Source organism: Podarcis gaigeae (assembly GCF_964106915.1).
Source record: "Podarcis gaigeae genome assembly, chromosome: 17".
Taxonomy (NCBI): Eukaryota; Metazoa; Chordata; class Lepidosauria; order Squamata; family Lacertidae; genus Podarcis; species Podarcis gaigeae.
This window is the reverse complement of record NC_139694.1, coordinates 26,576,352-26,600,238: the sequence shown is the minus strand read 5'-3', so window position 1 is coordinate 26,600,238 and position 23,887 is coordinate 26,576,352. Positions and strand designations below refer to the sequence as shown.

General features: G+C 42.9%; 1 protein-coding gene across 3 annotated transcripts in view; it reads right to left on the bottom strand.

Moving 5' to 3' along the window:
* The window catches only part of SH3GL2 (SH3 domain containing GRB2 like 2, endophilin A1), an 85,225-nt gene that overhangs the window by 7,488 nt on the left and 53,850 nt on the right, over nt 1–23,887 (bottom strand). The window contains exons 2-6 of one of the 3 annotated variants that reach the window (XM_083719598.1): nt 19,055–19,123; nt 13,772–13,856; nt 13,252–13,324; nt 5,506–5,649; nt 2,352–2,485 (exon numbers count right to left, since the gene is read on the bottom strand). In XM_083719598.1, the coding sequence (XP_083575724.1) occupies nt 2,352–2,485; nt 5,506–5,649; nt 13,252–13,324; nt 13,772–13,856; nt 19,055–19,080 (462 nt within the window). In that variant the 5' untranslated portion in view covers nt 19,081–19,123. Of the gene's footprint in view, nt 1–2,351; nt 2,486–5,505; nt 5,650–13,251; nt 13,325–13,771; nt 13,857–14,008; nt 14,065–19,054; nt 19,124–23,887 lie in introns of those variants that run through there. The other 2 variants (XM_083719596.1, XM_083719597.1) reach the window with 2 other exon arrangements.

The window sequence follows — 23,887 nt, the reverse complement described above, 5'->3', positions numbered from 1 at the left end:
TTAGTTCAAATTTCCCTTCTGGAGCCGGATTGGACGGCTTCACTGCCAATCAGATGCTGCCTTCTAGAATCCTCCCTGCCTATTATTCTAGAATCCCAACTCCAGACATAACACTGTAGTGGATAGGAAAGCTTCACAGTGAATTCAAGACCAGCTGTGCATCTTAATTACATCCTTATTTATTCAAGGACCACACACTGCTTCCTTGAATTTTGACAACTACCAACTACATCAGAAACTATGTTTATCACAAGAATGTGGCCTTTCCAGGCTCTAGAGATCATCAGGAAAAGTGGTACTCCGAGATCGCCCTTGTTTTATTTTGTTGATTGTACAGCATTTCAGTGGCTACCCTCCTACCACAATTAAAACAATAAGTAGGCGTTTATACTGACAGGAAACTCCATCAAATTTGCAGTCCTTGAAGAAAGCAGTACTGCACAAGACTTCACTGCAGAGGGAGCTGAGAGTGCATCCAAGGTAGCACAAAGTTAAAGTTGATTAGTGATGTTCTTGTTGCGCTGGCGAAACATTGTTGGACAAGGGAAAACATAAGTACTTTACCAAGCATTGCTGTGAAACAAATTGCACAATAAACATTGGCTGTTGCACAACAAACTTCCACTAGCGCAACTGCTGCATTGAATTTCTTTGCTGCGCAACCTTTAAACCCTGCCATCTGCTAGCAAAAATGGTGGATATGGGCCACAATTATGGAGGCAGTCGTGCCAAGCTACTTCACTGCCCAGTTCTAGGGAGCTTATTAGCCTTACAAAAAAAAAAAATTGGCAGAAAGTTAAGAGATGGTAACATGACAGATGTCTTCTGCTGCTGTTGCTTTCCTATTGCTCTTTGGGTTTATTTGTTTTTAATCTGTGCATGGGGTTCTGGTGTTTTTTTGTTTTGTTTTGTTTTTAGAAAGCTGTGATATAAACAACCTTTCATTTGCCTAAGGTGTACTTACAGCCCACTAAATTAAAGGACAGTTTAGGAATATTTTACATAAAAATAATAATTTTACAAATAAAACATTTTTTCAAGTGCTCTCCAGTAAGCCATTAGAGCTCTGAGTGAGCCTGTATCCAAACACCAGTGTCTGAACAGAACTACAATTCTCAGGCTGCTGGGGAAGATGCTATTGTGTTGATGAGGACCACAACACCAGCCACCAGGGAATGTTCTCTTAGTTTTGACTTTGGAGTAGGAACTTGCCGCTGGGAGTGATTTCTATTCTTGGAATCCTTGTTTCCACTTTTAAGTACATTCTCCCTGTGCTGCACTGCATAAAGGGTTGGATCCAGTGCTATGCACTTACCTGGGGGTCATCCCGTTGAAGATTCACTTCTGAATAAACATACATAGGATTGCAGTGTTAAAATAAGCTGAGCAATGTTATGTATTGGTATGACCACCATTTAACTACTCCTTCTAAGATAGAGATAGGTGATGATAGATAGATGATAGATGATAGATAGATGATAGATAGATAGATAGATAGATAGATAGATAGATAGATAGATGATAGATAGATGATAGATAGAAATAATAATAATAATAATAATAATAATAATAATAATAATAATAATAATAATAATTTTTATTTATACCCCGCCCTCCCCAGCCAAGGCCGGGCTCAGGGCGGCTACAAGCAATAATAAAAACAAGTTGAATGAATACAACTTAAAAACAAGATTAAAATACAACATTAAAATATAGAAACATTAAAATATTAAAATGCAGCCTCATCACAGGAGGAGAAAGAAAAAAGAAAGAGGAGGAGGGAATCAAATTGACTCCAAGCCAAAGGCCAGGCGGAACAACTCTGTCTTACAGGCCCTGCAGAAAGAAATCAGATCCTGCAGGGTCCTGGTCCCATGAGGCAGAGCGTTCCAACAGTGTTGAAAAGGCCCTGGCTCTGGTTGAGGCTAATCTAACTTCCTTAGGGCCCGGGACCACTAGGGTGTTGCTATTTATGGACCTTGAGGCTCTCCGTGGGGCATACCAGGAGAGGCGGTCCCGTAGGTACGAGGGTCCTAGGCCGTAGATGATACATGATAGATGATAGATAGATACATAGGATAGATAGAAAATATTGTGTGTGTGTGTACGTACGTACACATACACACAATTAAATTACAGATATGGAGCAAGGCAGAGACAAGGTGGATACAGTGCAAGTACACCAAGAGATCCCATCAGGTGCTCCCGCCAGTACATGTGCACCGCACTGACCTCACCCCTCGGCTTCTCTATCCTGGCACCCTGTATTATGTGAAAGAGAAAGGAGGAGCTATAGAGCAATGGTTCTGCTGTGTATCTTGCAACGGCCAGTTAATTTCTCAGCAAATTACCTGTATTTCCCTCAGATCTTTGTCATGAAGGTTTTGAAGGGGGTCAATAAAATTCTGTTTCACATCAATGTCCAAAGAATCTTTCACCTCAGAAAGTTCCCTCATTGCTTCCCCAACGTCACCGAGAGCTGGGCCTGAAGAAATGGAAGAAGAGTCTACTTAATCTTGACGAAGAAACAAAGACTGTGCTTCCACATCAGCATAGAGCAGGGCAAGTATTGAGAAGTTCATTACAGAAATAAAATTCTAAGCTCGGTACCTAAGCTCAGTAATTTCTCAGGAATCAAAAACACAGGGGTGAAAACCAACATTAATCATACACAAATAGACCCACTGAAACTGCTGGATTTAATTAACTGATTTCAATCATTCTAATGTACAACTAATGTTGAATATCACTAAAGGCATTCTAGGCAACAGAACTTCTGTATCATGGCACATAATCATGCAACTCCCTCCCAGATGACCTTTGGTTGTCTGCTATGTTGGCCTCATTCAGACCCAGCCTGGGGAATACCAGCCATTAATTTGTTTATTTGTGAAAAACCAATAGTTTCCCACACTTCTAGTGTGGAAATCAGGCTCTAGTGCAGCTAAGAAGATTAGAAACACAAGCTTATAAGCATGGCAGGATATGAGAAAGCCTATATCTATCATCTATCATCTATCTATATCTATCTATCTATCTATCTATCTATCTATCTATCTATCTATCTATCTATCATCTATCTATCTATCTATCTATCATCTATCTATCTATCTATCATCTATCTATCTATCTATCATCTATCATCTATATCTATCTATCTATCATCTATATCTATCTATCTATCATCTATATCTATCATCTATCTATCTATCTATCTATCTATCTATCTATCTATCTATCTATCTATCTATTATCTGTCTGTCTGTCTGTCTGTCTGTCTACATCTATCTATCTATGCTTAGGTGGGTAGATAGGATCAGGGCATCCCTTTTCAGTGGACATCTCATGAAAGCAAGATAGTAGATTAAAAAGTAGATACTAAAAGCACTCATGCCTGTAAGCCCTGGTTCAGACTGAAGGTTATCTGTGCATGCTGGAGAAAATTACATGAGCCCAAGGGATGCTACTATGCCCAACAGTGTGTATATTCTGAATAGTTAGCCTTTGTGTGCAACAGCCCCAAATGTTTAACTGTCAGAAAATAAGCGGAATTGACATCCGGGAGGAATATCCACTTTGTCCTGGATCTTAGGCAAGTCAATTGAAAAATTTCATGTTTTGGCTCAACAACTTTAGGGTTTTCTTTTATAAAGCTCAAAAACTTACGGGGTGTCCTGGTTTTTTCTTTTTGAAAAATGGCAATCCTACATATGGTGTGTTGTTGAATTTTTGTACTGGGAGCTTGTGTCTGATACAAACTATTCTACAAAGGTCTAGTTATGAACATTTAATTCATAAAAGAACAATTTGGCAAAACAGATGCAGAGATTCAAAGCAAATTGTGGCTGCAGCTACACATTTTGAACGAGGGTTCTCTGCATGTGCTTAGTCCTTGCCCTCCCACATGGGAAAAATCTGCCTGAATAAATGTGTGGCATGTTGTGATTTTATTTATTTATTTAAAATAAAATTTTTATTAAGGTTTTTGCATTACAAAAAAGAAAAGAAAAGAAAAAATACAAAATACAAAATAAAAATTGTTAAAAACAATCAATCTTTCCATCACATTATTTTTCATTTACTTGTTTCTCGGACCTCCTCATACCTCCCTTTTTTGTGTTCCAATTCGATTTATTAACTCAGCAGATTCTTTCCCTCTTTATTCTACCCAAATCTTTATTCTTAAATTTATTACACTCTTAAATTTTTACTTATATAAACCCATTTTTTCATATTCCTTTAACCCATTACAGCTAGAAACCACTTAATTTCAATCCAACATTATTCTAAAATTCATTAATTTTACAGTGTCTCTGTAAATAGTCTTTAAATTTCTTCCAGTCTTCTTCCACTGACTCTTCTCCCTGATCTCTGATCCTGCCAGTCATTTCCACCAATTCCATGTAGTTCATCACCTTCATCTACCATTCTTCCAGAGTGGGTAGATCTTGTGTCTTCCAATATTTTGCGATAAGTATTCTTGCTGCTGTTGTGGCATACATAAAGAAAGTTCTATCCTTCCTTAACACCGATTGGTCGACTATGCCCAGAAGAAAGTCCTCTGGTTTCTTCAAGAAGGTATATTTAAATACCTTTTTCAATTCATTATATATCGTCTCCCAGAAAGCCTTAATCCTTGGGCACGTCCACCAAAGGTGAAAGAATGTGCCTTCATTTTCTTTACATTTCCAACATTTATTATCGGGCAAATGATAAATTTTTGCAAGCTTGACTGGGGTCATGTACCACCTGTAGATCATTTTCATAATATTCTCTCTTAAGGCATTACATGCCGTGAATTTCATACCGGTGTTCCACAACTGTTCCCAGTCAGCGAACATAATATTATGTCCAACATCTTGTGCCCATTTTATCATAGCAGATTTAACCGTTTCATCCTGAGTATTCCATTTCAACAGCAAGTTATACATCCTTGACAAATTCTTAGTTTTAGGTTCTAACAGTTCTGTTTCTAATTTTGATTTTTCCACCTGGAAGCCAATTTTCTTGTCCAAATTGTATGCCTCCATTATCTGATAATAATGGAGCCAATCTCGCACTTTGTTCTTTAGTTTCTCAAAACTCTGCAGTTTTAGTCTATCTCCATATTGTTCCAAAATTTCCCAATATTTCGGCCATTTAGCCTCCATATTGAGCTTTTTCTGAGCTTTCGCTTCCATCAGTGACAGCCACCTTGGGGTTTTATTTTCCAGTAAATCCTTGTACCTTATCCAAACATTAAACAATGCTTTCCTAACAATATGGTTTTTAAATGCTTTATGCGCTTTGACCTTATCATACCACAGGCATGTTGTGATTTTAAATCTTGTTGTAAGCCACTTTGTGGGGAACCTCTCTCAAAAATCAGGACATAAATTTGTTTAAATAAATAAAATATGGCATAATCAGGTTTTGCCATTTTTGTGTCACCTTGGGACGCCTAACCCCGAGAAGGTCCAACCAGAGGTATCTTACAGTGAGGACCAAAAAAAAAAATCACATTACCAAAGTTGCAGTCGTCTCCAAGTTCTTTTCCAAACTTCAGCATCGCATCTGCTAACAGGGCCTCTGCCTGTTGGTAACCTGGTCCTTTCTCCTGGCCTCTGATTTTGGACATAGTGTTGAGCATGTTGAGTCTAGCTCTGGAAGCTGCAAGCAAGCAAACAAGCTAATTAGCCCAAGAGAAGGTGACAACACAGGACCAAAGACAGAATAATAATTTTAAAAAGAGTTCTCCCAGTGAGTTCTTCAGCCATGGTGAAACTCCATTTCCTCCAAGATTTGCCATTGAAAAAGCATGCATAGTGTGGGACGTAATCCACTGGGAACAGTCAAACACAACATTCCTTGTTTTCCTAGAGTTGGACATGCAGTGGGATGTTTGGTCCAGCCAGTCAAAACTTTCTGTTTCCTCCTGGGCTGGAACATCCTTCCTTTTGCATGTGACTAGAGGTGGGCGTGACCTTACCTGCCCAGGTAACAAAAGGACAAGGCATGCTGCCACACTCTCTCTTTTTCACTTCCTTCTTCGTTGGACCAGCTTCTTAGCTGGAAATGCTCTGCTAGCTTCTCAGCTAGCAGAAGCACTGGGATTATTCCCCCATTATGGGGTAGGTCCACATGTACATATTTGTAACTAAGTCTGCCTTTAGGGATCCAACTGTGAACTGATGTGAGTAAACTTCTTTTATAGACTTTAAGTGAGATTGTCGTGTCTTTGTTCTTTTAAGAGGGATAAAAGGGAACTTACCAGGAACATACAATTCAATACTGAATTGTATGATAGTGAGAGGCCTACACAAGCCTGCAACCAGCTCTCTGCTGTGCATGTAAAAAGGGGAATGTAAACTCTGCTAAGCAAAGAAACTTGCTAGCGCAAGTTAGGAATGAATATATCTTCTCCTGCCTCCCTGAACATTCCCACACATAGCAGCCAATCAAAGCCCCATTAAGTAAATTTCCTCATCTTTCGGGTGAGGTAGCTAGCAATGGCTACTAACCACAATGGTTATGTTCTTTCTCCACTGTTTGAGGCAGCATACCTCTGAAGAGCAGTTGCAAGGAACTCCAATGTAGGAATAATGGAGACGACAGGAGGTTGGATGCAGGTGAGCTGTGCAGAAGCACGCTGGCAAGCATGCTCTAAGCAAGCTGCTGGCTAGCTCTGCCAAGGCTCCTTTTATTAGCAGAAGTCAACCATTCGAAACAGTAGTGAAACCACCCTGAACTTATCGTATTTCCATCTAAGCACATTTCCAGCATTAGCAAATACATGTGTCAGCAGGTGTTTCCCTCAGATGTTCCCCCCGATACTTGATTATGTCTGTGTCCCTGGTCATGCTCCAGCCAAGCGATATGTCTAACAAACAAATTGTGAGAGGACAAAAGGCCAGGGGGAAACCCCTGTTTTCTAGCCAAGAAGGGAACGCAGGCGCAATGCTCCTTGACATACTGTTGCATGTCTGGAGCAAGGTTTGTCTTTGCAATGCAGAGTGTTATCTCCACACTCCAAGTGGGGAGAGTTGCTCTTGAACTCAGTTCTAGCTTGTAAGCTTCCCATAGGGATCTGGCCGGCTACTTTGAGAGCAGAATGTTGAATTTGATGGGCCACTGGCTGATGCATCATGGCTTTTTTTGTGTTCTTATGCAGTGGGAAAGTGTGGGTGCACCACAGACAGACTGGATTGGCTGGTGCACCACAAAGGCTCATCCTCGCTGCCACCCCACCCTACCCCTCCCTTGTCCAGGTAAACAGGAGTGATGCCAATGTCAGGAGGGCAGCTCTGCTCTACCACATGTGTTGCTACTAGAAAAGAGGAGAGTGAGAGGAGATATGATGGCCATCTTCAAATATCTCAAGGTTTATCACATGGAAGATGGAGCAAGCTTGTTTTCTCCTGCCCTGGAGGGTAGGACCTGAACCAATTGACTTCAAGCTACAAGAAAGTAAGAGCTGTTCGACAATGGAACAATCTTCTTTAGAAGGTGGCGGACTCTCCTTCCTGGGATGTTTTTATGCAGAGGTTGGATGGTCATCTGTCATGGATGCTTCAGTGGAGATTCCTGCATTACATGGAGTTAGACTAGATGACCCTGGGGGTCCCTTCCAACTCTACAATTCTATTATTCTTCTTTTTTAAAATTTCTATTAAAGATTTTCCTCGTACCTACGGGACCGCCTTTGCTGGTATGTCCCATGGAGGACCTTAAGGTCTTCAAACAAAAAACATCTTGGAGATCCAAGGGAGGTTAGGCTGGCCTCAACCAGAACCAGGGCTTTTTCGGCTGTGGCCCCGATCTGGTGGAATGCTCTGTCACAAGAAACTAGGGCCCTGCGGGACATGACATCTTTCCACAGGGCCTGCAAGACAGAGCTGTTCCACCTGGCCTTTGGCCAAGGCATAGTCTGACCCCCTCCTTTTGTAATCCTCACTGAACTCTAGCCCAATGGTTGCCATTAATTTGATTCTGAATTGATTTTAGAATGAATTGATTTCAGAATGTATTTCAATTAATTGATTGTGATTTTATGTAAACTGTGTTACTTTTACTGTTGTTAGCTGCTCTGAGCCCGGCTTCGGCTGGGGGGCAGGGGCGGGATATAAATAGAATGTTTTTAATTATTATTATTATTATTATTATTTACAAAAGCACATGCGTTGTCTCTTTCTTCAGGTTGCGTTTTCTACAGATCAGTTACATTTCTTGTGAGACATTGGTGTCATATGCAGTATAGGGTTGGTAAGAAAAGAGGAGGGGCGGGAGAGAGAGGGGTGGTGGGACGGTGAAGCTTATGTTATTTTACTTAGTGCATATGTGGGGGTTTTATGTCAGCGTCACTTGAGTAGGTTCATGATCACGATCATCATTTTTTATTTGTATGCCACCTTTCCACAGTTAAAGCAATGCTCAAGGCGGCTTACAATATGAAAAGATTTACATGATCACAAACATAGCAAAGTAGTCATAAGGTAAAGGTAAAGGGACCCCTGACCATTAGGTCCAGTCGTGGCCGACTCTGGGGTTGCGGCGCTCATCTCGCTTTATTGGCCAAGGGAGCCGGCGTACAGCTTCCGGGTCATGTGGCCAGCATAACTAAGCCTCTTCTGGTGAACCAGAACAGCGCACAGAAACGCCGTTTACCTTCCCGCCGTTTACCTTCCGTTTACCTTTGACCTATTTATCTACTTGCACTTTGACGTGCTTTCGAACTGCTAGGTTGGCAGGAGCAGGGACCAAGCAACGGGAGCTCACCCCGTCGTGGGGATTCAAACCGCCAACCTTCTGATCAGCAAGTCCTAATCTCTGTGGTTTTAACCCACAGCACCACCCGCATCCCAAAGTAGTCATAAAAACAAATAAAACACATTAAGAACGACACAACCAAACTGAACAACTTCCACACAAAACTAAAGATACAAAAAGTTATTATCAGTACAGTGGTACCTCAGGTTAAGAACTTAATTCATTCTGGAGGTCCGTTCTTAACCTGAAACTGTTCTTAAGCTGAGGTACCACTTTAGCTAATGGGGCCTCCTGCTGCCGCCACACAATTTCTGTTCTCATCCTGAAGCAAAGTTCTTAACCTCAGGTACTATTTCTGGGATAGCAAAGTTTGTAACCTGAAGCGTCTGTAACCCGAGGTACCATTGTAATATCAGTAACAACAGCAAAAACTCATATCATAGAAAGGTTCTCTTTCTATGATTCTTCTGCCTACATGGGTGCCTTGGGCAGAAGGGAAGAGAGACAGCACTGTTTGCTTCCTTCTTTCCTCTAAAGCTCTGTATCAAGTGAGCAGACTGCTTGCTTTCCCACCCCCAATGCCTGGCGCTACAACTATCAGCACACTGGACAGCAGACAGTCGTAATAAGCTTAACCCACTCACTCTTTCTACATGGTTCCAAGGAAACTGTGGCTCAAGAGACTTTCTGAGTGCACAAAAGATCCTCATATCACATCAGTAATGAGAGGTGCATGGATATATGTTTCCCCGCCTTAAAATATATACCAGCTGCAACCGGGAAAGATATGAAGCCACACTCACATGGACTGTAAAGGGACCTGGAGTAATTTATGCATGCACACAATTCCTCCGTTGTGGATGCATGACGCATACATTTTGTAGCTGTCTCAGAGTACAAAACCTATCATAGGAAGCAAACCTTATTATCTCGGTGACTCATCTATGAAAATGTGTTTTGGCTGTGGTGCCTCTGCAGCACAAATTGCTCAATAACACATAACGTATATATCACAACCAAACCCACGAGATGGCAGAGGAAATCATCAGAATTTTGTTGCTCAGAGTGGGAAACAGAACACTATAATGATACCGGTGGAGTGCAGGATGGCAAGTAATGGTTTGCGCCATTGCATTCTGTTTGTGCCGCTGCAAATCCTTTCCGGGCTCACTAAATCCTTTCCAGTCCTCTTGAAACCTTGAGCCGAGGAACAACGAAACAGTGAAACTGTTGCACAACCCCCTTGCAGTCTTCAGATGAAGGCAGGATTGGAAATGGTGCCTATTTTCATAAAGAGGTTTGTCCAAAACCAGACATTGCCCCTGCCCCATTCCTCAGGTGCTTAATCTGACTGGAAGTCTGCACCATGAGAGATCCAGTATACACAAAGTGCCTATATGCATACACTGTATGTGCCCAGGATCCCCTTTTCGGACACCCCACTGTCTGAAACTCAATGCATGTTAGTAACAAGTGCTCACTTGTTATGAGTGCTCACTGGAAGGACAGATCGTGAAGCTGAGGCTCCAAGACTTTGGCCGCCTCATGAGAAGAGAAGACTCCCTGGAAAAGACCCTGATGTTGGGAAAGATGGAGGGCACAAGGAGAAGGGGACGATGGTTGGATAGTGTCTTCGAAGCTACAAATATGAGTCTGACCAAACTGCGGGAGGCAGTGGAAGACAGAAGTGCCTGGCGTGCTCTGGTCCATGGGGTCACGAAGAGTCGGACACGACTAAACGACTCAACAACAACAACAACAATGAAAAGAACCAACATCACTTGCATAGCCAAGAAATATTTCAAAGTTTGATTTCCATCCATTCTATTTTTACCAAACGCTCTGATATGGAACCAGATGTCAACACCTTGCAAATAAGCAATGTTTTAATTCAATACACATCAGAGTTCTGGGTCGATACCAGGATGTGAGGAGACTATGCTGCTTAAGATTTTCAACCTGTGGTTTGCCCTTTGAATCTGAAGTGTTTTCAACAGGACGTCAGAGCTTCTTGCCTCATTTAGCAGCTGGCACAATTCAAGAGCACGGACTGGAACAGAAGTGGGTGTATTCAGTAGCCTAGGGACACGATGGAGTTAGGCTTCACCTGTAAGCACAGCTATTACGCACAGAATGACTCTGCAGACTATAACTTGTGAGACCATACCTTCTCAGACTTCTTCCACCATGAAGGACAAAAACCATTACCTATTTATGAGAAGCATTTCCCATCTTCTAAATGCATGTGTACGAACACAGCGTACAATCCACAAACACACCAAGAAACCAGACTTGGCATTGTCTCCCTAGCACATCTGCACATAGTGATAAACATGCAGTGAGAGATACAGGCAGACCAACAGCACACACAAGACCCCAGATTCCATCCCTGACATTTTATCCATGGCTACTAGTCACAGTGGCTATGCTCTACCGATGCTGTCAGATGCATAATAATAATAATAATAATAATAATAATAATAATAATAATAATAAACAACAAACAAACAAACAAACAAACAAACAAACTTTTATTTATATCCCGCCCTCCCCAGCCGAAGCCGGGCTCAGAGCGGCTAACAACAGTAAAATAACACAGCATTCTAAAACCAATTCATTATAAAATCAGTTCAAATCAAATTGATGGCAACCATTGGGCTAGAGAATTACCAAGGCTGTGCCTTGGCCAAAGGCCTGGTGGAACAGCTCTGTCTTGCAGGCCCTGCAGAAAGATGTCAAGTCCCGCAGGGCCCTAGTCTCTTGTGACAGAGCATTCCACCAGATCAGGGCCACGGCCAAAAAAGCCCTGGCTCTGGTTGAGCCAGCCTAGCCTCCCTGTGGCCCAGGATCTCCAAGATGTTTTTGTTTGAAGACCGTAAGGTCCTCCGTGGGACGGTCCCGTAGGTATGAGGGTCCTAGGCCGTATAGTGCTTTAAAGGTTAAAACCAGCAGCTTAAACCTGATCCTGTACTCCACCGGGAGCCAGTACAGCTGGTATAGCACCGGGTGAATGTGATCCTGCAGCGAGGACCCCTTAAGGAGTCTCGCCGTGGCATTCTGCACCCACTGGAGTTTCTGTGTCAGTCTCAAGGGCAGCCCCAAATACCCATTTTCTGGGAATCGCAGGTGGGCAGAGTGCTGTTGAGCTCATGACCAGCTTGCATGCATTTCGTCTGCCATTGTGGGAACAGGAGGCTGGACTAGACTGGACATTGGCCTGACCCAGCAGACTCTTCTTTTGTCTTTATGGCATGCTGAGAAGGTGGACAGGGATCGACAGAGTAATAATAGTAATAATAATAATAATAATAAATTATTAGAATAATAATAATAAAATAATAATAATAATAATAATATCAGAGTAATAATAATAAATAATAATGATTTTTTATTTATACCCCACCCTTCCCGCTTCAGAAAACCGGGCTCAGGGTGGCTTTCAACAAATTTAAAACACTTAATTGATGCAACAAAAACTAGCTTAAAATACAGTATAAAATGTGAATAACAATAATTTCCGAATTCAAAAAACAATATGGGGGGAAATCCATCCAATAAACATTAGATGATTACCAGGGCTGGCTGGCTAAATTAGTCCTATTTGGGCCAGTGAGGAGATCAGGAGAGAATTAGCTGTGGGATCCCAGAGCAGGTAATCTTCATAAAAAGGGAAGGGGGGGGGGAGGAAGGGGAATAAAAGATCAGGCTAAGTTCAAATTGAAAGCCAGGTGGAATAGCTCTGTCTTATGGGCCCTGTGGAAGGAAGTTCAATTCTGCAGGGCCCTGGTCTGCAGGGCCCTGGACAGAGCATTCCACCAGGTTGGAGCCATCACTGAGAAGGCCCTGGCCCTGGTGGAGAAGGCAATGGCTTGGTTCCTAACATCCACTCTCTTTATGGAACAGAATTTTGCTGAAATGGCAGGGCTCTACCGCCTCCTCTGTAGCCCTCAAAATCCATTCCCAAGTCTTGGGAAACAGGAAGGCACTGGGCACAAGGCCACTTAAGGAGGAAGAGAGAACGGACAAATACCAGGCTCCTCTTGTCCTAGCTAAAGCACCTTCCACTCATACAAGAGCATTTTAAGAACTAAGGCAAAGGGGGTTCAGGATATGACAGTGTCAGGTGTCTTTTCTTTTCACTGTACAAAGGAGCCCTGAATGTTGAGATTCTGGTAAACATGAGGAAGTGAGACTTTGCTGAAAAGGGGAAAGCAGAACAGCCTTTTATGTAGATTAGGATGTTCCTTGCACTGATGTACATTCAAGAAGTATGGCAACAAAGGCTAGTGAATTCCTCACCTTAGATTCAGTGTCCATGCATCAGTAATGACAAAGCTCTTAAAACCATCTATATACGTCATACTTTGCACAGAGAATATCTCTCCTACACATCATTTCCTACTCTGCTGTTGTTTTTCGATTAACAGCCCATCTGAAGCAGCATTGGAATAAAGTGAGTGAGCTCTTAATCAACATACACTCTGATTCCCAAAGAAGGACAATTACCTGGGTTAGGTTGAAGGTATTCTGTTGTCCTGGCCATTATTTCCATCACAGCTCTGCTGGTGACATCTACTTTCTGCAATTAGAAGACAAAGAAGAAGATATAAAAGGGAGAGAGGAAACACCCAATGAGGATGGATAATCCAATACTTTTTGTTTTCTGTACTTATTCTTCCATCATTCTTCATTATATGTGGTAGATGACACAAATGTGCTAGTTGTGTCAATAGCAACTACAGATTAACAGACCCAACACACTGCTGTTCTCCCTTAATATGTTACTGGGTATGTGGCAAAATCCTATGCCTGCCATGATAGAAAATCTATAATGCTGCAGACTCTGCCTCATGCAACAACCTCCTTAATGAGCCAGAACAGGGACAGAAACCTTCAAGAGCCTATAGAAACCACTGGTTCCAATAGCCACTACAGACACCTGGCACAGGTGAGCCCGCTTCCAGATTTCACCTGGTCCCAGTTTCTGGGAGGGCGAGAGCTGCTACTCATCATCCTCTGGCAGTACCTTGCTTTTTCTTGCAGAGAAGATCAAGGAAGTCACTCCCTGACTGTTTTCCTTCCTTGTTCTCTCTTTTGTTGACATCTCCTGCCTGCAGTTGGGAAGGAGAAGAGTAGGGAAAAGCAACCATTGTCAGACAGGACAAGAAAGGAAAACTGGGGAGCAATTGTCTACTTCCATCCTTAAAAATAAAAGCAAGGCACCTATTAGTTGGTTAGTCAGCAGCTGAAGCCCTTTACTCACCAAGACCACAAGGGGGATCTCCGACTTTGAGTGTCAGGCATCAAAGATGTCAAGACAGAGAGTCATCTACAGGCTCTGGGAGGCTTCTATGTATGCCTCATTGAGAGGTGAACATATGACTCAAGCCTTCCTTTCAGAGAAGCTAAGGCTCAATAAGCCAGTGTTTCCCAACCTTGGGTCTCCAGCTGTTTTTGGACTACAACTCCCATCATCCCTAGCTGGCAAGACCAGTGGTGAGGGATGATGGGAACTGTAGTCCAAAAACAGCTGGAGATCCAAGGTTGGGAAGCATTGCAATAAGCTATTACCAGTCTTCTGGGCTCTAGATATTCTCAATATTCTACTCTGAATATTCTACAGCGTATCTCCTAAAATGGAACCATTATGGTAAACAATGCTATAGCAGGAAAACTGAGTCACATTTTGAAGCAGGGGGAGAGTTCTGGAGATTATTCAGCCCCATTCACTGGTATTAAAATACCTGATAAGGTTAAGTGTGAATACATTGAAGAGATGTGGCACCTTGAGGCCAAAATGGCATCCCTTCCCCATTCCACAAATGGAAGCTCATCAGACATGCAGTGGAATCTTAACTGGAAGCACGAGCAATGAGACAGTGCCTCCACTGCACCCAAAAGTAGCAGGCTGGCTTAGAGGCTGCAGAGCAGGTTGTGTGGCACACACAAAGCTCTGTCTTGCAGCACCTCTGCCTAACTATTGCCTGAGGTGGCCACATCACTCTGCAGAACAGTAGGGCCGGCCGTGCTCCCAAACCCAGCAGAACACTGCAAACTTTCAATGGCTTATGCAGAAACCTGAAAATAGTCCTCTTGTACTTGCTCAGCTACCATCATTGACCAAATATCTACCCCATTCTTTTCACGTACATCTGCATTGTTATGTACACAGATACCTGCTTATATTGTTAATCTCCTTTCCATGCCCTCGTTTCATTTGTTCACCCACCTGCTTTGTTGTTTATACGACAGTAAGCACTTTGAGGGCCGGGGAATAATTAAAGTTTATTATGTGTCATTACAATGCTTAGCACAGTGAAGTACTGGCCTAATTGAGGTCTCAGAGCAACATAAAATCAAAAGGCTGGAATAATAAAGGCAGTGAAGGAAGCCTAGGAAGTAGCAGGTCTAATAACACCAGGTCTGAAATGCAGATTCGTGAATGCCATCGCCTTTCCATCGCTTTATTGCAATTATATCCTATCCTTCCTCCGCACAGCTCAGAGTGGTCTGCATGTGGTTCTGTCTCACCCATTTTATCCTTACAACAATTTGGTGAGGTGGGTTAGGCTGAGAGACAATAACTGATCCCAGGTTCATGGCTGAGTGGAGAATTGAATCAAGGTCTTCACAGTCTCATACTCTTAACTACCACACCACATTGGCTCTACAAAGAATGAATGGGAGCAAGGAAGAAATCTTTGGCTTGCTGCATATTCTTGGCCACTTACCCGTTTCAATCAGGACAAGAACTGCCCTTAATTTAATAAGTTCAACATTTTCAACATGAATATGAAGCTTCCCAATGGGGCCTTTCCTCCCAATTCAAGGAGCAATTTCCAACAGGAGCACAGCAGGGGTGGAAAGGGTTAAACTCCTCTTCCCTGCCTGCTGAAATTCTGCCAATTATCAGTCATTTGTCCCTCCCAACCTGAAGCTGCTATTTGCATTCTGAAAACGTGCATATGAGATGCAAGCATACATTTAACATCACATCTTTGGGCCTGGAGTAGCAGTTAAACTTAGGGTTTTCAGAGCCTCCTCTGTTCTCCTCTATCATACATGCAAATCTGTTATGTAAAGGTAAAGGTAAAGGGACCCCTGACCATAGGTCCAGTCATGGCCGACTCTGGGGTTGTGGCGCTCATCTCGCTTTACTGGCCGAGAGAGCCGGCGTACAGCTTCTGGGTCATGTGGCCAGCATGACTAAGCCACTTCTGGCAAACAAGAGCAGCGCACGGAAACGCCATTTACCTTCCCGCCGGAGTGGTGCCTATTTATCTATTTGCACTTTGATCTGCTTTCAAACTGCTAGGTTGGCAGGAGCAGGGACCAAGCAACGGGAGCTCACCCCGTGGCGGGGATTCGAACTGCCGACCTTCTGATCAGCAAGCCCTAGGCTCTGTGGTTTAACCCACAGTACCACCCACATCCCTAATCTGTTATATAGTTTTAAGGAAATAGGTATATATATATATTTAACAAACTATTGAATATTTTCATTCTTTTTTAAAGTGGGACCTAGATGGGGAGATCCAGTATCACACCAAGGGACATGAAATTATTCCTCTTCCACCCCTCTCCCCGGAATATTTTCCTTGCCTTCTGCACCAGAATTTCCTCACTGCTGCTGTGATGCCACCCTCTCACAATGCTTTGAATGACTGGATGGGGCTAATGACAGGCCCTGGAAGCAGGTCTCCAAAATCACCACTGCAAGACACAGGCAAAACCTGCCTCCTAGTGATCATGAACAAGCAACCCTTTTATTAGGAACAGTTGGTGCCATTCTGCTAGAATATTGGGACAACCCACTGGTACAGCCCGAGCGCACCTGGCCTGCTTGTTCCTTTGCAGGAGGAAGCATTTATAGATGTCTTGTTGCCTTTGCCACTCCTCCTCCCTTCCAAGTTTCTGGCACAGGTGTTCATCAGAGCAAACACAGACCTAGTAATCTTCCTTCACTGCAGTGAACACTCAACAGCCCACCAATCATTAAAACGGCATGTAGATGTCCAAAGAAAATAGAACAAGCGTATGCAAGGATCTAGCTTTCGTCTGGCTGCCCATCTTCCGCGTTTAGGTTATCATTCAATTCTCTGCCTTTATCCATTTTCCCTAATGAGTCATGGGCTTAAAGCACAAAGCAAAAGCAGATCAACACAAATTTCATTGGAAGGCAAAATAAGTGGATGTTGTTGAAGCTGCTGAAAATTGGGCTCCAATCCAGACGTTGTCCGTTCACATCAAAAGTAGCATCCAGCCCTTTCAACGGGGCTCAGATCAGCATCATGTTGTCAATGGGAATGTGTACCTAGAAGCACATTTATACTGGCAACTGCCATGGGTATGGAAGAAAGACCAGAGGCCATGCGAAATATTCAATCTCTCCTGCCAGATTGGGACACTGGAGCTTTCTCTCTTAATCCTTTTATTCACCTGTGATATGGCGGCATATGACAAGATAAAAGTAATAGTCTCTTCCGAATTCAGCGGTAATAAGAAACTGGGTATCATTTGAATACCTGATTTCCTACACAGTGTGCTAATTGTTTTATCATAACTAGGTCCAACATTTGATTAAAGCCATCAACGTCAATTAGTAGTAGGGGTTTAAAACCTCTATATATGTCCCATTCATTTCAATGGGGCTTATCCCTAGGTAGGTACGACGAGATTGCCGCCTGAATTACTAGCAATGCAGTCCTATGCATGCCTGTTCCGAGGTTAAGTCCTTTTTGAATTCAATGGGGTTAAATCCCAGGTTAAGTAGGTCTTGGTTTTCCTCCTTGCAATGGTTGGAATCCACACTCGGCGATGCAGCTCACTGGACTAAGCACAGTCTCTCAGTCTGACCTCCCTCACAGGTTTGTTGTGAGGAGGTGGGCAGAACATGGGGAGGGGGTGCATAAATGTTAATAACAAAAAAAATGAAGTCAACTATCATTGGTTCCCAGTATGTTTCCAAGCACAATTCAAAGTGTTGGTGTTGACCTTTAAAGCCCTAAACGGCCTCGGCCCAGTAGACCTGAAGGAGCATCTCTACCCCCATTGTTCTGCCCGGACACTGAGGTCCAGTGCCGAGGGCCTCTGGTGGTTCCCTCACTACAAGAAGCAAAGCTACAGGGAACCAGGCAGAGGGCCTTCTCGGTAGTGGCGCCCATCCTGGGGAACGCCTTCCCACCAGATGTCAAAGAGATAAATAACTACCTAACATTCATAAGACATCTGAAGGCTTCAGGGAAGTTTTTTATGCGTGACATTTTAATGTATTTTTAATCTTTGTTGGAAGCCACCCAAAGTGGCTAGGGAAACCCAGCCAGATGGACAGGGTACAAATAATATATTATTATTACTATTGTTATTGTTGTTGTTGTTATTACAAAGCAGAGTTGGTTTCCAGATGGAGCACGCACAAATCACAACAAGCACCATCTTAAAAGAGATACCCTCCCCTGCTAAAATGGTGCCTGTCATTTGTGGCTTTGTAAAAGCTTGTACTTAAAACAAACTTTTCAAAAAATTAAATCTGCCCCTTGAAATCTGCTGCCCGTGCAATCAATTAATCAGAGGCACATATTTAAAATAACATTCAAAAGGTTTTTAACCAATTGTTCCAAATGATTAATTAACTATACATTTTGGCCCTAATTGCAATGGTGCTTTAATAATTTTTTCCCCAAGTAAAACATGTCAGTGTCTGTGCATATGGTTTGGGCTACGTTAGATCTACAACCACAGGCCTGTTGATAAAGAGAGCTTCCTAAACATCACTTCAAACAGACATGAACCGGGATAAGCTTTGAATTGCAGCATCGCCATGCAAGCTTACTCTCCTGGTTTTCGTGTCAAGAGAATTCTTTTGATTCCTTTTATGGTGAAGCATAAACCAGATTTCCTTTCCTCTCTCCAAATGATTTTAATTTCTCCTTGCACATGCTCAAGCTCACACAATGCATGTACAGATTTGCAATGGCAGTTTGTCCTACTTGATGACTGTATTACTCCTTACTTATAAAGAGAGCATCAAAACCACATGGTCTTGGTGGGCCAAACACTTGTCTTGTAAGCAGTAGCCTGTCTAGCAGCATTTTTTGTTTTGTGTTAAGTAAGAACACTTGGCAGAAAAAGATGTCGTGGGAAATCTCCAAATGTGTAAACGCTGCCCAGCCATACATGAAGAATCCTACATTAATTGAATTAGGATCTGCCCACCTGTTATTTTTATTTCTTGGCTGAAAATACAGAGAAGTAAATCAGGCATTGCTGAAATAATAGGAAAGATGTAATAGCAGTCTTTCAGACTTACCCTTTCCATTTCCTTGAAATCCTCATCTAGCTTGGTTCCTTCTGCTCCTCCAACCTTCTCACTCACTTTCTGCAGACAAAGAAAAGCAAAACAAGATAAATCCAGGTGAAACTGGTAAGCCAGAAGGAGCTTTGATATGAGACTTTAATTCCCAGTGTAGAATGCCTTTCCTTGAAGGAAGCAAGGATGGAGTGATGTTTTAAATTATTATTTATATGCCACCATTTATCAAAAGGTCCAAGGGTGGTGTACAACTTTAAAAACACATTACAGAACATGATAGAAACATAATAAAAAGCATACTGACAGCCAGCCTAATAATAAAGTAATTATTATAACAGCAGTCCTCCCCCCACCCCCACTTTTACAGACTGTAGGTTATTTAATAGCCATAGGCCTGGGTAAAGTGGAATGTTTTTGCCTGGTGCCTAAAGACATGTAATGATGGTGCCAGGCGAGCCTCTCTGGGGTGAGCATTCCACAGCTGGAGAGCCACTGCAGAAAAGGCCCCATTCTCTTGTTGCCACCCTCCAAAGCTCTCTGGGAGGGAGGGACATAGAGAAGGACCTCAGGTGACAAGTCAGTTCAGGTCCAGGTCAGTTCATATGAGGAGAGGCAAACTTTAAGGTATTGAGGTCCTGAGCCATGTAAGGCTTTATAGGTCCACACCAGCACTTTGAATTGCACCTGGAAACTAATTGGCAGCCAGTTCAGTTGTGCCAGGATTGGTGACGGTGACTGTTCTTAAGCATCGTGACTTTGTTTGCAAGCCAGAAACACACTTTTGTCACCATCAGGCTTAATAATCAACAGAGTCAGGATATCTTCCTGTAAAGGATTTATGCAAGGCAAGGAAAAAAGCATGAGGTTTCAAAAGGCATTCTATGCATGAAATCCACACTCACAATGGATTTCAAGGAAGACTTCCAAAGAGGGAGATAGTGTATACTGGGCTTCTTTAGACAATCTAATTATATCACTTGATCACATGGAGCTGGACCAGAATGGCTCTAAAAGCAGAGCATCAAGGTGATCTGAATCAGACCATTTTAGCTGAAGAAGTTGATGCTGAATTTTTCCAAAAAACAACAACCCCCACACACCTTAAAATGGTAAATACTGAGTAATGATGGTCTAACTTAAGAGTTTATGGACATTTAGCGAAGAAGTTCAAGAAACGCCCACTGACGGATTCAGCTAGCGACTGAAACAGCCACGAAGTGAAGGGCTGTCCAGCCAGGAAAAGGTTTAACCAGGCAACCTAGCCAGGAGTGGCGGCAACTTACGCACGAGCAACCCCATATAACCATTACAGATGACTAACAAGATTTAATCAGTTCATTCTGAAATGCGTAAATAATGGTCTTTATGCCCATTCAGCAATTCAGTCAGGAGGGCACTGAATGTGGTCTACCATGGTGCCCCCAAACTAAATCCTAAATGCTTCTAATCCAAATAGACACCTTCAAGCTTTTGAGCAGTTTGAATGGAACTTCCTTCTAAGATTACTTTGGAGACAGTTTTGGTTTTTTTAGCAGTTATTGCCCAGCTATATTCACCTCAAGTCTGCCTGCACAGGGGAATAAATCAAGGGTGTTCACTATCAGCTCTTCTTTCCAGAATAGTTATAGAAACATTTGCAGAATCAGGGCGTACTAATCTGAAAGTGAGATGTGTTACAGTCAATGGTAAATCTTGTTGGAGTTGGTATGCTACTTCCTTCAGTAATCTGAGAGGTGTCCTGCCAGAAACATACTGAATTGGCTACTGGCTTAGAGATTTATTTGCCAAGTCAGAAACATTGTGCCTAAGCATCTCTCTTAAAACACAGAGAGAACAACAGGAATTATGAAGCCTTAAATTGCAGCTAAAAATGTTTAGAACTGATTATTATGATTTGAAACAGCTTAAGAGGCAAAACTTTGACACCCCCCCCCAATAAAACAGGATATTCAAAATTGGAGAATGTTAAAACTTTTCTTGGTTAAGAAAGATTGCAGTGCTTAAAATGATGGCTATTCCCACGTTTTCTTTCCTGCTACCGGTTTAGTTTGCAGAATGTTTTGCACATGGAAACTGAAAGTCAAGGTTAAGAGCAGGATTTAGCATCATTATAATGCATCTCAGTCAAAACAACTATTTGCAATAGCTAGAAATGAAAAATTAATCCTGTGGGTGTCAATTCCAGCTACTTTCCCATGTAATCTATTCCTTTTGCCAATGAAATGGATTATATTTAACAATATACATAACACCTTCCCCTGATGTCTATTATCATCATCATCATCATCATCATCACTACTACTACTACTCAGCCTTGTCCCCTGACATGGACTCAGTGCAGGTTACAGATAAAATAATAACAGCTAAAAATGTAGAAAAAATGCAATGATTTTAAAAAATGATTCTATTAAATCTCTGCCTCCTCCTCCTCCTCATCTCTCTCTCTCTCTCCCCCTCAAAAACAAACAAATAATTATAATAAAAACCAGCATGGCACCAGCCCTTTCACGGAAAGCAGCCAGTTCCCCAAAGTCTGTTGGAATAAGAAGGTCTTCACCTGCCAGTGGAAGGACAGCAAGGAGGGAGCCGGTCTGGCTTCTCCAGGGAGAGAGTTCCAAGGTCTGGGAGCAGCTACCAAGAAGGCCTTGTCCTGCATCCCTACCAAGCGTATCTGTGAAGGTAGTGAAGTGAGAGAAGTGTCTCCCACAAAGATCTCAGAACCTGGGCAGGTTCATAAGGGGGAATATGGTCTTTCAGATAGCTTGGACCTGAACCTGTAAAGGGCTTTATAAGTCATAACCAGTGCTTTGAATTGTGCCTGGAAACAGGCCTGAATGGAGGATGGAGAGATCTCTGTTGTAGAAACATCTGATTTTTGCACAGTTCGTGTAACCCCTACTGTATAAAGGTAAGAGTTCCTCTATTGTTCCACTCACCTTTGTGGTCTTTCTGACTACAAAAGGTTTTCCCATCCCTGTACCATCCCCATATCCATATGCACCCATCATGTTTTTTTCTCACTCTTGCAAATAGAAATACACACAGAGAGAACGGTGTTAATCCTCTACGCTAATGGGTGACATTTGCCACGCAATTACCTAGAAGGAATACAAATGATTTCTTATTGCTCGGGCTTTATCTCTCATATTGAAATTGAAAAGCTAAATGAGACCACCGCCAGGTGACAAAAGGTCTGCTTGAAATCGGAGTGTGAGGAATTAAGACGCCGTGAGAATGGGTTATGACAGTCAGGGTTGGCTTGCTGCTGCTTGATGTGAAGCATAATAGTTGCATAAATATATGTGTCAGGGAACTGCCATCGGCTCAGGGGCGAGAGGGGAAAAGCCGGGTGGATTACAGAGAACCCCCAAAGATCGTGGGAAGCAGCACCTCCTCAGCGGAGGAGAGTAACCACGCCTCCAGTGGAGAGGAGCTTCAGGGCTCGGAGGAGGCGAGGCGGTGCCAGGACACCTTGCCTGGGCAAAGCGGGGAGGAGAGAGGTCCTCCGTTCCCCACGCCCTCCCTGCGCAGTAGGCTTCCATGCCGAGAGGGGAGGCGCAGATTAGGCGTCAAGAAACTGCTGGGGAAGCTTTAAGGACCACCCACTCACAGATTCTGCCAGTGAATGAGCCAGCCACGGAATAGTGGTACTCTGCATGGTGAAGGGTTTTTGGCAAGAATAACGAGGCTTTACAGCTGACCAGGGAGGCATTTGCCTGATTGCTCTCGAGTAACCCCCTGATATTCTTACAATATGGCTTTATTAAATGCCAATCCACATCTTCGCTTTTCTCTGCAACTGTGGCAAGGCCTGTCGCAAAGAAGAAGGTGCTTTCAATTCCTTCAGCCCTGAAGAGCTGTCTTGCTAAGGGTGAGCAATATGTGGCAGATGGAGAGGAGAATTCCGAAGTTCTAGATACCAGCACCAGTTTCCCTGGGATGAATTTAAGGCTGTTTGGATCTGGAGTGCCCCATGTCTGAATAAACATAAACCTCACGAAATAAATAAGAAAATAAAAATAATTGTCCAGTAACACCTTAGAGACCAACTTAGAGACCCCACCCCACCCTCCCACTACATATAACGGTCTGGTGACTTCTGTTTCAGTCTATCTGAAGAGGTGTGCATGCACACGAAAGCTTATGCCCAGAGCAAACTTAGTTGGTCTCTAAGGTGCTACTGAACAATTTATTTATTTATTTTGACTGTGTCAGGCCAACGCGGCTACCTACCTGAATCTATAAACCTCACGGTCATCTGTAGTACTGCAGGAGGAAGAAAGGGCAGCTTCTTGTGGGCAGAACAGTGTAGAGGTTGTCTACCTAGCATCTTTGCATCCCAACTGGCAGAAAAATAGCTGTCCAGCCCCACTGCAGGCCACCCCCAGCTGACCAGCATCTTGTTCCTTCTCTTTCCCATGCTAACCAAGAACAAACCAGGCAAGAATTGTAATGGTTGGCAATCTACTGAAGGGAGAATCGGAGGGCAGGGAGAGAGAAGAGTCCTGCAGTATCATACAGGAGAATAACCTGAAAACTAAATGTTCTTTATTAAACGTGGAGCACAGCCAGAGTAACCAACGCTTGAAGCAACATCCTTGACAACTTCAGTGGTTTATCATTTATTTACTTATTTTAAAACACAGTGTTGGTCTAAGTACCTCGGCAACTAAAGAGGAGACCGATGAAGGGAATGGCATTCCAAGGACTTTTAACACATGAAGGTGACCGTAACTAATCTATCGCTACTCCTATGACAAAAGAGGGGATCAAATATAACGTGGTTTCAGTATCATCCTCTCACCCTAGTGAGTACCTGTCCTCAAAGAG